The sequence below is a fragment of the Pseudopodoces humilis genome, chromosome 14 (assembly GCF_049639895.1).
Source record: "Pseudopodoces humilis isolate 2021_Gansu_Grassland_sample_001 chromosome 14, ASM4963989v1, whole genome shotgun sequence".
NCBI classification, from domain to species: Eukaryota; Metazoa; Chordata; class Aves; order Passeriformes; family Paridae; genus Pseudopodoces; species Pseudopodoces humilis.
Window position 1 is genome coordinate 8,117,888 of NC_142213.1, and position 12,717 is coordinate 8,130,604.

General features: G+C 51.9%; 2 protein-coding genes across 6 annotated transcripts in view; both read right to left on the reverse strand.

Annotated features, from left to right (window-relative positions):
* The window catches only part of NUP93 (nucleoporin 93), a 78,174-nt gene extending 71,766 nt beyond the window's left edge, over window positions 1-6,408 (reverse strand). The window contains exons 1-3 of one of the 5 annotated variants that reach the window (XM_088062183.1): window positions 6,363-6,408; window positions 747-960; window positions 76-193 (exon numbers count right to left, since the gene is read on the reverse strand). In XM_088062183.1, the coding sequence (XP_087918309.1) occupies window positions 76-193; window positions 747-925 (297 nt within the window). In that variant the 5' untranslated portion in view covers window positions 926-960; window positions 6,363-6,408. The other 4 variants (XM_088062185.1, XM_088062186.1, XM_088062184.1 and 1 more) reach the window with 4 other exon arrangements.
* A 4,212-nt stretch (window positions 6,409-10,620) lies between these two features.
* LOC148183149 (metallothionein-2) lies at window positions 10,621-11,728 on the reverse strand. The gene is made up of 3 exons (XM_088062227.1): window positions 11,573-11,728; window positions 11,416-11,481; window positions 10,621-10,867 (listed from the first exon to the last, which is right to left on the reverse strand). Exons 1-3 carry the CDS (start codon window positions 11,601-11,603, stop codon window positions 10,773-10,775), a joined length of 192 nt encoding a protein of 63 aa, XP_087918353.1. The 5' UTR covers window positions 11,604-11,728; the 3' UTR covers window positions 10,621-10,772.
* Window positions 11,729-12,717: the final 989 nt, after the last annotated feature.

Below are 12,717 nucleotides of genomic sequence, written 5' to 3' on the forward strand. Positions count from 1 at the left end.
AGAGCAGCTCTGAACCACAACACAGGAAAGGCAGTGGCAAGGGCAGTGTAATTCACATGTCAGAAATATCCCTACCTGGATGTCAGTGTCCTTCACAGGTTCAAGAGGCTCAAATGTAGTGGCTGCACTTAGACTCTCAAGTCTCTGAGAAATGTGGGATATATCAAGCCCTCTAGACCCAAGAAGAACCGATCTATAAAGGAAGAAATTGTACAGATATGAAATTAGTATTGAACAGACAGAACTCTAAACCCAGACTCATTGCCACTATTTAGGTCAGCAGCTAGCCATGTACAGTGCTCCCAGATGTGTTACAAAAACTGCACAGAACCAAACTCTGAACAGCCCTGTGTGTCTATGTAAACATCTCAGCCCTGATGAACTTTTTCTACTGTTCCACTGCAGTGCTGCAGAGCTGCCAAGTCCTTCCAAACAGAAAAAAATGTACACCATGTTGGTAAACATCTTCAGCAGCAGCCAGAACAAGGCACTGCACTTTTTTGCTTTAGTGTCCAAAATCAAAAACGGTAGCTCCTCAAATAAATCCTTCAAATATCCTATTGTTTTTTGGAAGTAGCAGAAAGGTTGGAATAAAAAAAAATTAAACACAAGCCTTGCAGTCATTCTGAAAAACAGCTTTGCAGTCATTCTGTTTCTCCCAGCAGGACTCCCCCCACCTTGGAAACCAAACCCGTGAACAGCTTCCAGCCGGTGTGCAGTCTCCAGTGTCAGTGCTCCGTACTTACGCCTTCACATCCGCAGTCTCCTGGGAGGTGCGGGTCAGGGTGCGGGAACGCAGGCGCTCCCCGGCCTGCTGGATCTCCTGCAGGTTGCGTTCTACGTGCGGGAGCTCCGAGATCCCTTCTGTCTCAGCTGCCAGCTGCTCTGCCTGCTGCAGCAGCTCTCCAAAGCCTTCTGTGTCCATCTCTGCTGCAGGTTTCGCTCAAGATACACAGAAACCTTCAGGGAAAAAGGAAAAATCCTTGCTCAGCTATAAACAGTTTCTACGCTTGTGGGGTCACAGACAGACCAGCAAGAGCAGGTCTTCTAGAACAGGATACACTGTCTATCCTCCCCAGGCATTAAACATCAAGGAAATCCTTTCAAGTGGTCTCAGAGAGCTTTGCCTTGCAGGACTACAGTCTATGGACCTGTCAGAAGTGGCAATGCAGATGCCATATCACAGTTCATATTTTGCCTTAAAACAAAGGAGTGTGAAAGCAGAGAAGTACCTGTGAAGAATTTGGTATTAATTTAGTTATAAACTACTTGCATACACACATAAATTGATTGCTTGGAGCGCTGGACTCCATGGTCCTTATGGGTCCCTTCCCGTTCTATGAATCTATATTTTTATATGTTATGAAGAAAGATACATATATGTGCAAGCATAGGAATATATAAGGGCTGAAAACACACATAAACTTGAAGTTAAATTAATAGCGAAACAGTCAAGCTATAGATGCACACAGACAGCCATAACTAGCTATCTGCTAAAATGTGTTGCTCCACATATCATTAACCCTCAGACAAAATAAGTAAGTGCATGTTCTTCCAGTTTAGAAGACCTGTGTCTAAATTCAACGCCTGCAGGAAGTTTTACCAGTGTGAGAATTCCTTGCATTGACTCAGTGACTAAATAATTAAAGAAGTTAAAGCACAAGGCAAGGGCTGTAACAGAAGAGACATTAAATGCATCATGCAGTTCTAAATTCAGAATGGAGCCTGTTATTTTTACAGAAAGGACAAAAGCATATGTGCTTGGGATCACTATGGAAAAAGACATGTAGCTGCAACGGTGTCCACTTAAACAAAATATGAAACCCAGAACCTCAATTTCACACACCAAATCATGTTTTGCAGCTAAACCACCTACAAGCAATAAGCATCATGCACCTCTGTTAAGCCACAGAAGATCACAGAAATCTCTGGTGCTGAATGGTGCCACAGAGATGGAAATCTTCAGTACAGTCCCTCTCTCACAGTCTTTGCACTCAAACCCAGAGGGCCTGGCTTGAAATAAGAGAAACCAGATCTCAAGCATTAACTCCGACTGTGTATTTGCTCAAAAGTAAAATCAGTGAACGCTATCTGGTTCAGGGATGCCCCCTAAGAAGAAAACAGGGATTTTTTACATATCTACAATAGCCTACAATTCTAGTATGTCTTTGTACTCCTCAACCATACCAAAGCAATTTTACAGTAGAATTTGAACATTCCTCACGTTCTCAGTCTCACCACCATTCCCAAGTACAGCTACCCAGCAGCAGTGGCAGTGTTTTCCTCTATCTGGACAAATGATTTAAAAGCACTGCATGATGATTCATTCAGACTTATGCAGTTTGAGAGAGAAACCGATCCCTCCTGCCTGGGTGCCAGGACAAACTTTAACAGCAGCATCCAGGAATGGAGAATTTCACAAGCACTCCCCACACACTTCTGGAAAGCTGGGGGAGGAATAATTGTATTTGCAATGACTTGTTAAATCAGGTGAGATAGCAGAGACCGGATCTGTTTGAACAGATTAGCGTGCCACCGAGACGGAGTGGAACAGGGAGGAGGAGGGTGGAAATAAGCAGTTTCATGCCCTGCAATGCAGTACAGAACATCTTCCCAGTTTTTACTTGCAATAACTCAGATGCACCCCTGCCAGGAACAGCCCCTGTTGGCAGACACTGACCAGAACAGCCACACTCCTGAACATTCAAAGACTGATCAGATTCTCCAGGAGCAGTGACTGGGAGAACAACACAGACATCAGCTTGATTTGATCCGATCTGGTCCACCTCCTCTTTTCATTACCAAGATAAAAACCTGGGAGTGTCAGAAGCACCAACTTCTCAGACTGCTGAAACCAAAAACATGAAAAAGGAGTGCTACAGAACTGCTCCCAAACCTGCACTTTTTACCTGCAGACACCACGTTAATACCATGTAAGGTCTATCACATAAGTTTGCCTGTGTAGGACAATTGCAACAAATCTGTGAAACGGAACGTAATTCAGCACATACAGAATAAACTGGTTATTTTGGAGCAAGTTAAAGTACCTGTGATTATAACCAAGTACTGGAAGCAACATCTCAAAACTCAGAGAGTCAACACTAAACAGCTTTTTCTAAGTGACAGAATTCAAACATTTAGACTGAATATTCATATATTCAGCACAAATTTGACTCCACCCTGACAGAATTTATTGCATTCAAGGGACTGCATTCTGACTCTTCATGCTGCTGTGCAAGATGGAAACTGCTTCCACACTAATGAGCACAGCAATGGCAGATTTTCATGTCTGGCTGGGGAAGGAGCAACAACCAACACCTAAGAGAAAGAAAATACTTCAGAAATTAAATTAACTTTGGTGAAACCAGACTGACCTTGGGCGAAAAGCCAGGACTGAAAAAGCTCCTCTGTAAAACAACTTTGATGACTTATCAATAGAAGCTGCTGCATTAGACTATGATTCCATTAAACCCCAGTTTGATTTCCTCAACATTTAAAACCACACATAACCACTGTATATTGTACAAGTTGACTAAGTTTAAGCCACAAAGAAAACAGAAAATATGACAGGTTTCTTAAGTCTATTCAGACTGATTATAATTGATGATTGCTTACCTAAAAAAACACTCAAAACTCCTCAAAGCACTACAATGCTATCTTAGGAAGAAAACTAGCTATTCTACTCCAAATATGGCCACGATGAACATTTTACTGTACTAGATTCAGAAATACACATAGCTGACATACTTCAATGCATGTGCAAATGTCTGCTGTACTTCACACATTGACATGGTTTGTGTAAACTAACCAATTAACTTTGAGAAACACTAAAAAAATTAGGTTTTCCCAGCACTCTGGGAAAAAGAAAGGAAGAAGTCACAGGGGAGAAGGGAAGCCTCACCCACTACATTCACAAGTTCCACAAGTGGCAGAATGATTCTTCAAAACGGGAAAGAAAAAGGATGAAATCGGTGTTGGCTTCTCAAAGAGGCTCCCACCTCAAAGTGCTCAAAAGACTCGGTCTGATGAGTCAGGATCAGCTTCTTGTGGAAAGAAAACACAAGAGCTCAAGTAGTAAGGGCAAGCCAGCAATGCTCTACTTCCTACAGCCAAGATCTGAGATAAAAATGCTTTTTTGACAGGCTCCAAGCCTGATCTGCTACAGAGAGTGGAGCAGCTTCTGTCTACTAAGCTAAACATGAATAAGTAAAAGGTCTACTTTGCAGGCCTGGGGAATTCTGTCTGAGCAGCAGCAATAATACCCATCTCTCGCATGGCACTTGGCATAAGCAGACATACAGATATTTCAGAGAAGTCAGCAATACAATCCTTGTGTTACAGACAGGGGAAGTGATTAAGAAACACAGAGATGATAATCAAAGAGCAGGTAGACAATTGTACAACCCAAATACCTGCTGCACATTTTCACACCATAAAACACAATGTTTATCAAACCTAACAGAGGGAAAGCTTCCGTACCTTAACTACACTAAACCCAGATAAAATCACAATAGGCCACCTTAAAAACAAATACCAAAAAGCTTCAAGCTATATTTGGCACCCCATCTGGTACAATAGCCTGATCTCCATGCAACAAAAGGCAGATGGAGGAAAATCCTGAGTAGATCCCACAACCTTAGAAACCTATTGTTTCTTCTACCACTGTTCAATTAATGCTCCTCTGCCTCCTATAAAAAGGCTTTCAGTCCTGCTTTTTTCTTCTTCATCTCATCTGTAGGTAGATATCCAGAAGTCCAATCTTCTTATGACCCCAAAGAGCCCTTACAGTAGATATGTTGAACAAAAATGGTTTTTTTCAAAGTTTCAAAGGCAGTAACACTGGGTTACTTGCACTGTGAGAAAGGACACGAAACGGCACACAACACTTCTCTTCACTGTTAATTATTTAAAGTGCACCTGAAGAGTAGGCATTTGAAGTGATTTCTACCAAAACACACTATCACACATTTGTCAACGCTTCCTTTTATCTGCCATAAATTCCCCATAATGGTCCCCACTATTCTGAATAACTGACTCAGCAGGCAATTTTGCCATCTTACCACTTCCCCTTTTCCAAACACTTAGTCTTTATTTTAAGCACCCAGCTCAGCAGGGTAATAACTTGCACAGGGTGGCAAACTGACCCTCATTAGACAGAGCATTTGGTTCAGAATTTTAATTTCCTTACATGAAAACCCATATCCTCTCCCCTCACTGAATTTCCTGTCATAGCTGCACCACAGAAACCTTATGGATTTAGATGACAGAATCACATACAGTCTTCCAAACAATTTTAAGCTTTTTCTATTTGTAAGTTTTTCCAAGCAGTAGGAAAACTTTTTAAGACACTACGTAAGTGAAATAGTACCAAAGCACACAGGAACCGGTGTTCCTTTCTATCACCTTAGCTCTCCATACCATAACTATTGTCCTAGAACATGACCAAACTGCAGGAGAAAAAAAGCAGCCATTTTTTGCACCTGGACTTTAATTCAAGCCCTTCCACTCACTCAATCATTACTGTTCATATATTCTCCCAGTATCTGAAGGGGTCCCTACAGTAAAGCCAGAGAGGGACTCTTTGTCAGGAACTGTAGTGATAGGACAAGGAGTAATAGATAATCATTGAAAGAGGGGAAATTTAGATTTAGGAAGAAATTTTTTACAGTGAAGGTGGTGAGACACTGGCACACATTGCCCTGGAAGGTTGTGACTGCCCCATCTTTGGCAGTGTTCAAGGCCAAGTTGGATAATGCCTTGAGCAACCTGCTCTAGCAGAAGGTGTCCCTGCCTATGGTAGGGAGGGTGGAAAGATAAGCTTTGAAGTTCTTTCCAATCCCTTAATATTCTATGAATTCCTAGGAACCAACCAGCAAACCCACAGCGGGGAAGAACGACCCCCATGCACAGAACTCGAAGTAGACACCAAAACACACACATACACAAACCCGTCCTCCTGAAACCTTCCCAGACAACCAACTTCTGCTTCCTGAAGCACCAACATTGCACTTTGGTTAAACACTAAATTCCCCTTCTACAGCCGGGCTTGGTACTGCCGACCAGCACAAAGCGGAAGAACAGAGCCCTCCTCGCGCATCCACAGCCGGCCCCGCTGCTTTAGCGCGGGTTACTGACAGCAGCAGCTTCCGGGAGAGCCCCACGAGGAGGCCCGGAGCGCTCCCAGCCAGCCTCCCGCCGCAGCGGCCTGCAGGGCCACAGAGGAAGCCATGGGCGGGGGCAGCTGCCGGGGACTCCGGACGCGGGGAGGAGCAGGCAGCAAGCACCGGAGACGGGGAAGAAGCGAGAGAAAGAGGCGGACGGACGCCGAGCCCCGGCCCGCCCGCGCGGCGCCCTCACCTCACCTGCGCTGCACGCCGCCCGCCGCGCCCGCCGTGCCCGCGCCGCGCTCCCCCATTGGCTGCCCTCTCGTCCTTCCCCGCGCTCCCATTGGCCGAGCCGCGGCGCGTCCCGGAGCCCCGTGCTTCTATTGGCCCAGCCGCCGCTCTCCGCCGCGTGCCGGTTCCCGCCCCCTCGCGAGAACAACTGTACCGAGGCGCGCCGAGGGGGGCGCGGACCGAATGTGGGGGGGCGGCTGCCTCTGGAGGCCGTGGGTTCGAGGCTGCATCCCGCCGCCCCGCGCTGCGCGCGCCGCAATCACCGAAATAAGAGATATACAGACAGAAACGTGCATGGGGTTGTTCCTCTCTAGTCTCCCTCTCCTTTCTTAGTCAGCGCTGACTCTTGCTGGCAAACCCCATCTGTGAGCTGATTCCTTGGGAGGTAAAATGAGGATAATGAATTCATCCCGATTTTACCTTCTATGGCCAAATACTAGCAAACAAACTCACAGCCAGAAGGTACTCTAACCATCACCTGTACAATGGTGTCTGGAGGGTGTAGAGGGGTGCACTGTGTTTGGTCGCCTCTTGGGCACACACACGATAGCCCAAAAAGAGATACTGCCAATTACACAGGATTTGTCAGGCAGAATCTGGGAACTCGGAATTTCTTGGACGCGAAAGGTGACAGCCTGCTTGTGTAAGAGATGATGTCTGGACCTTGCTATTGTTCCAGAACATCATCCATCAAACCTTCAAAGCTGAACAGATTTCCTCATTAATACAGTCCCTATTTCCCAATTTTCCCGTGTAAAAAGCAGTCCCCAGGCCAGAGGCAGTGCTGGCACAGGCTGTACTCTCTCCTCCTCATTGCCAAGTGCGTGCAGGAGGTCAGGGTACGTTCTTGCTTGTCGCTCCAGTTTGAGGGGAGCACTTGTCCCCGGCAGGATGCCCTGGTGGAATGCATGCCCTGGTAGGAAAGATGCCTTGGTGGGACGGTTGTCCTGGTATGATGGGTGTCCTGATGGGATGGGTGCCTTGGTAGGGCGACAGTAGCACCCCGGCTCTCACTGAGCCCTTCCAGGCTCCCGGGGCACCTTTCCAGAGCGAGGAAAGTCCTGCTCCGCCCGGAGACCGGCTCTGGTGCCCTCCGGGGCGGGATGGGGAAACAGCCGTCCCAAGGGACCGGGACCGGGCAGGAGCAGACCCAGGCAGGGACCGAGGGAAGCGGGAACAGGCAGGGAGCCGGGGCCGGGCGGGCGGTGGTGCTGCGGGCAGGCAGGTGGCAGCAGATCCCTGTGGAAGGGCTCGGCGGCACCGGGAGCGGAGCCGCCCGGGAGAGCCATTCCTGGGGCGAGACTCGGGACCTCTGCACAGGGGGCACGGGGTGCTGTCCCCTCTGTGGGTGCCCGTCCCTCTACACTGGGAGCGCAGGGCGCCTCTTCCCTTGCCGGGATGCGCCGGGAGCTGTCCCCTCTGCATCAGATACCTGTACCCTCCATACTGGGTGCCCATCTCATGAGCATAGGGTGCTTCTCATCTCTGTGCCACGGATATTTCAGACCGGGTATTAGTCAAAATACTTCACTGAAAGTGTTGTCAAGCACTGGAACAGGCTGTCTAGGAAAGCAGTGGAGACACCACCCCTGCAGCGATTTTAAAAACATGTAGATGTATCACTTGGTTTAGGGGTGGGTTTAGCACTGCTTGGGTAGCAGCTGAACTCGATGACCTTAAAGGGATTTTCCAACCTTTCCAACAATTCTGTGACTGTGTTTTCTCCTCCGAACTGGGTCCATTTCCCCTCTGCCCTGGGTGCCTGTGCCCTGAGGGCATGGTGTTATTTCCCCTGTGCACACGTTCCTGCCGCCTCTGCACAAGGTGTGTTTACTCTGCACTGGGTGCATATCCCCTGTGCACACAGCGCTTGTCCCCTCGGCACAGGACGATGTCCCCTCGGCACAGAGGTTCCTGGGGTGTGCGCAGGGTGCTCGTCTCCTCTGCACACAGTGCATCACTCCTCTGCACAGAGCGCACATCCTTGCTGCACAGGGCACGTGTCCCTGCTGCACGTGGTGTGTGTCAGCGCCTCGCAGGGTCACGGACATCCATCGTGCCCCTAGGATTCACACACAGCCAGAAAAAGCAGAACTGAATGCAGCCCCGTGAGCAGCTGCAGGGCTGCTCATCTGGGAGTGCGCCCAGGATCCCCCTGCCCTGGGTCCCCAGAGGGGATGCATGGTCACCTCAAAAGTTGGCGAACTGAGCTGGGCTTTTCTTCGCGGGGCTGGATAAAGCACATCAGTCTCTTGGATCAAGGAAAGGCTGCCCTTACCCTCCCACTATACAGAGCTGTCCACAGACCGAGAACACTTCCTGCTTCATCAAAAAGTACCTTTTTCTAATAGAAAATACTCCTGAGAGGACCAGAAAGACCCCACCCACCTCACTGAGAGCAGCTACAGGCAAGGGCAGGCACTGGGTATATCCCTGACCGGCTCCTCACAGGGGTTTCTGAACCCACTCCGCTGGTCCTGTGGCTTTCCTCGCTCCAAATCCCTCCTGGGGAGGCTGAAAGGGCACCAAGGCTGAGGGTCTCTGCCAGACGGGCGTGCAATCAGAACCAGGAGCAGGCAGGGCAGGCTGGCACCGGCAGGATGCAGAGGTGTGTGCCCACGTCCCACCCTGGCACACTGCTGGGAACGGGGAGAGGTTGATGCCTGGGGCGCTTCCTGTGAGGGGAAGCTCCATCCGCGCCCGGCTTTGTTTCTGGTGCAGGATGCAGGTACCTGGCCCCGGGGGCTCAGGCTGCAGCCCCTCGGCTACAGTGGCCGGGGTCGCAGTCTTGTTTCATATGGCTCCACCAGGAGAGCCACGCCAGTCTTCCAGCAAAGCGTCTTCCCATGGAATTGTTTTTTAAATACATTTAGGGCAGGGCAGACCCTTAAAACCCATTTCCAGCACCACACCTCTGTTGCAACAAGCAATGCTGGGAGACTGCTTAGGCAGACACGCTGATGCAATAAGGCAACACATTTAAAAGGCAAATAGGTGCTGAGCTTGGCGTTGCTTTTCTCACTGACAAATCTGGGTGATGAGCAGTCTGGGCACCCCCTGCAGAGCCACGTGCTGAAGATGGGCAGACTTCGAGGGAAGGGTGAGCCGGGATCGTCCTGGACGCCTGAACCATCCCTGGAAATGCTCCCACTGTGCAGACACCCCACCTCGTGCTGCCCAGCTTAGCAGAAAGGACTATGTGGGTACCCAAGTGAGCAGTTTTGCTGTTTTTTAAATTTCTCTTGTCCCTGGTGCCTTGTCACCAGGGACTGCAGATTTTCCTGCCAGGCAGAACTGTCCCTTTGCCTGAAGAGGCACAAAACAGGCGAGGATAGCAGAGGTGGCAACTTACATCTGTGGTGGGGCACACCCAGGAGACGTGTATGAGCAAGCAGCTGCCTAAAAAACGACTCTTTCACTTGGCAGAGACTTTCGGAAGAAAAACACATCCCATGCATCTTCTCACTGCCCTCCCTCCCCCATCCCAGCAGCCACCCCAAATCCAAGCAGCCAAGCACTGCATTCATGGCTATGGTTACATGCCCTCCTGCAACTGGAGGTGATTGCAGCTTTAAGCAAGGTGCTTCCCAAAAATGAGCTGGAAAAATCTGCTTGGAGGTTTTGCCCACAGCAGGAACCAGGCAATGTAGCTCCAGTATTTGGCACGGGGAGGCTACAGGGAACACATCCCTTTGGGGATGGATCTGCTCTGCAATGGGTTGGGGTTTGCAAAGCATGAGCTCTTGAGGAAGGGAGGTTTGTCCCCACTAGAATTCGTGCAAGTGCTATCCAGCAGCAGCTCAGGGCAGGCATCTTGCTGGCACACATCACCTTCCCACCCACCCTGCTTGCTTCCATAAGATTTTTCCCCCAAAGGAAGCCCCAAGCGTGGTGCAGAGGCACCTGCCATGAAGCAAAAGAAAGGCTGGACGGGACTAGAGCCTCTCCTTCCATTGCTTGCCCACACCTCTGGGTGTGTAACCTGTCCTCCCTAGGATACCAGCACCTTAAAGATTCCCAGAGGAACCCCACCATGTAGGATGAGGTCAATCCTGTGCCCTGTGAAGCTCCTTTTCTCCCTTTAAGGAGGTGCAGAGCCCACTTAGGGAAGGACACGGGGGTGTTTGTCAGCCCTCTCCCACCCCGCAGCGACAATTCCCACACAAGTATTCCAAATGGTGAAAATGCTCAGCCTCCAACCCAGCGCCACAGCAGCACTCGTACCTCCAGACAAACTCCTTTATTTCCATCCAGTTTCACCGCTGGTACAGAAAATACAAAACATGAAAAAAACCAACAAAAAAATATTTTTTTTCTGTGTCCCCCACCCCCCTGTCACCGAAGCGTGCCGACTATTTACAGGCAGAGGCGAGCGGCTCAGTGGCAGCAGCTGCACTTGCTGCTGGTCGGTTCCTTGCACACGCAGCCCTTGGCGCAGTTGCTGCAGCTCGCGGGGCAGCAGGAGCAGCAGCCTGGGGAAGGGAAGGGACACAAGAATTAGGAGGTCGGCGGAAGGGACTGGGGTTCTATAAGGCAGAGGGACCCGATGGAGAGTGGGAAACACCTCTGCATGAGCAGGCTGATGATCCCAGTGGGTTTGAGTTCTCCATGAGGGTCCTACAGGGCAGGGACAGCACCCCAGAGGGGAGGGTGCGTGTGTGTCTCAATGGGCCAGGGGAAGAGGGAAGGATCCCATGAGGGTCCGACAGGGCAAGAGAGGGAGTGGTGGGATCTCCATACGGGACCGACACGGCAAGAGGGGTTGTCTACAGGGCAAGAGTTGAGAGGTCCCCACTGGGTCCGACAGAGCAAGAAAGAGTTCCCTTGTTGAATAGGAAGGTGTCCGTGGAGTCCCACAGGGCAAGGAGGGGCTCCACTATGGAGCAGCTAGGTGCCCAGGGAGTCCCACAATACAAAGTTTCCCAACGGAGCAGAGAGGTGCCCATGGGTGTCCCACAGGGCAGTGGCAGCTCCCTTCAAAGACAAGGCCTGGTCTCCCCTCCCTGAGCCCCCCACTCACTCTTGCGGCAGCTCCGGCAGCGGCAGTTCTTGCACTTGCAGGACCCGGCGCAGGAGCAGGAGTCACCTGGGGAGCGAGGGAAGGAGAGCGGGATCAGCCGGGAGTCAGGCAGCCGGGAGTTAGGCGGGAGTCAGCCGGGACAGGACGGGGCACTTACCGGCGGCACACGTGCAGTCCTGGGGGTCCATGGCTCCGTTCGGCTCGGTTTAGCTCAGCTCACTCTAGCTCGGCTCGGTTCGGCTCGGTCAGGTAGGGCTGCCAGCGGTGCACACCAGAGCCGGCCGCCCGCTATTTATGGGGTAGGACGCGGGGCGGTGCTGGCGCTGCGCACGGTGCAGCGGGGCCGGCACCGGGGCCGTGCTCACCGGGGGCGGTGCCGTGCCGTGCTCACCCCGGGGCCGTGCTCACCCCCGGGGCCGTGCCCACCCCCGGGGCCGTGCTCACCCCCGGGGCCGTGCCGTGCTTACCCCGGGGCCGTGCTCACCCCGGGGCCGTGCTCACCCCGGGGCCGTGCTCACCCCGGGGCCGTGCTCACCGGGGGCGGTGCCGTGCCGTGCTCAACCCGGGGCCGTGCTCACCCCCGGGGCCGTGCCGTGCTCACCCCGGGGCCGTGTCCTACTCCGGGGCCGAGCTCACTCTCGGGCCGTGGTCACCGCGGGGCTCCCCCCGGGGCCGTACTGTGCTCACCGAGGTCCGAGCCCTACCCTGGGGCCATGCTCACCCCGGGGCCGTGCCGTGCTTACCCGGGTCACGGACCTGCTCGCCCACCCCGCTCCCAGCCCGCTGCAGGGGTGTCGCACCTGCACGCCCCTCCCCGGCAGGATGCTGCACTCCGAGGGACCGAGACGCTGAAATGCGCGGGGTGTGGGGGTAACAGCGCTGGCTTGGCACTGCCACCAGGTCCTGCACACTTCGGACGGCCCCGTGGCGCAGCCCCGCATGTCCAGCGCTGGGACACCCAGCATGTCCAGCTGGGACACCCAGGGGTGCCTGCGGCTGTCCCTGAGGATGAGACTGACTGTTTCAGCACCCCACTGGAGAGTGGGATGGCCCTGGGCAGCCCCCGTGGGGCTGGAGTGTTCAGATGGCCTCCCAGGAGGGGTGAAATCACAGAACACCCTGAGATAGAAGAGATCCACAAAGATCATCGAGTCCAACTCCTGAACCTGTGCAGGACAACTCCAAAAAGCACACCATGTGCCTGAGTGTGTTGTCTGAAAACTTCCTAAGTTCTGTCAGGCTTGGTGCAGTGACCACTTCCCTGGGGAGTCTGTTCCGGGGCCCAACTACCTTCTGGGTAAA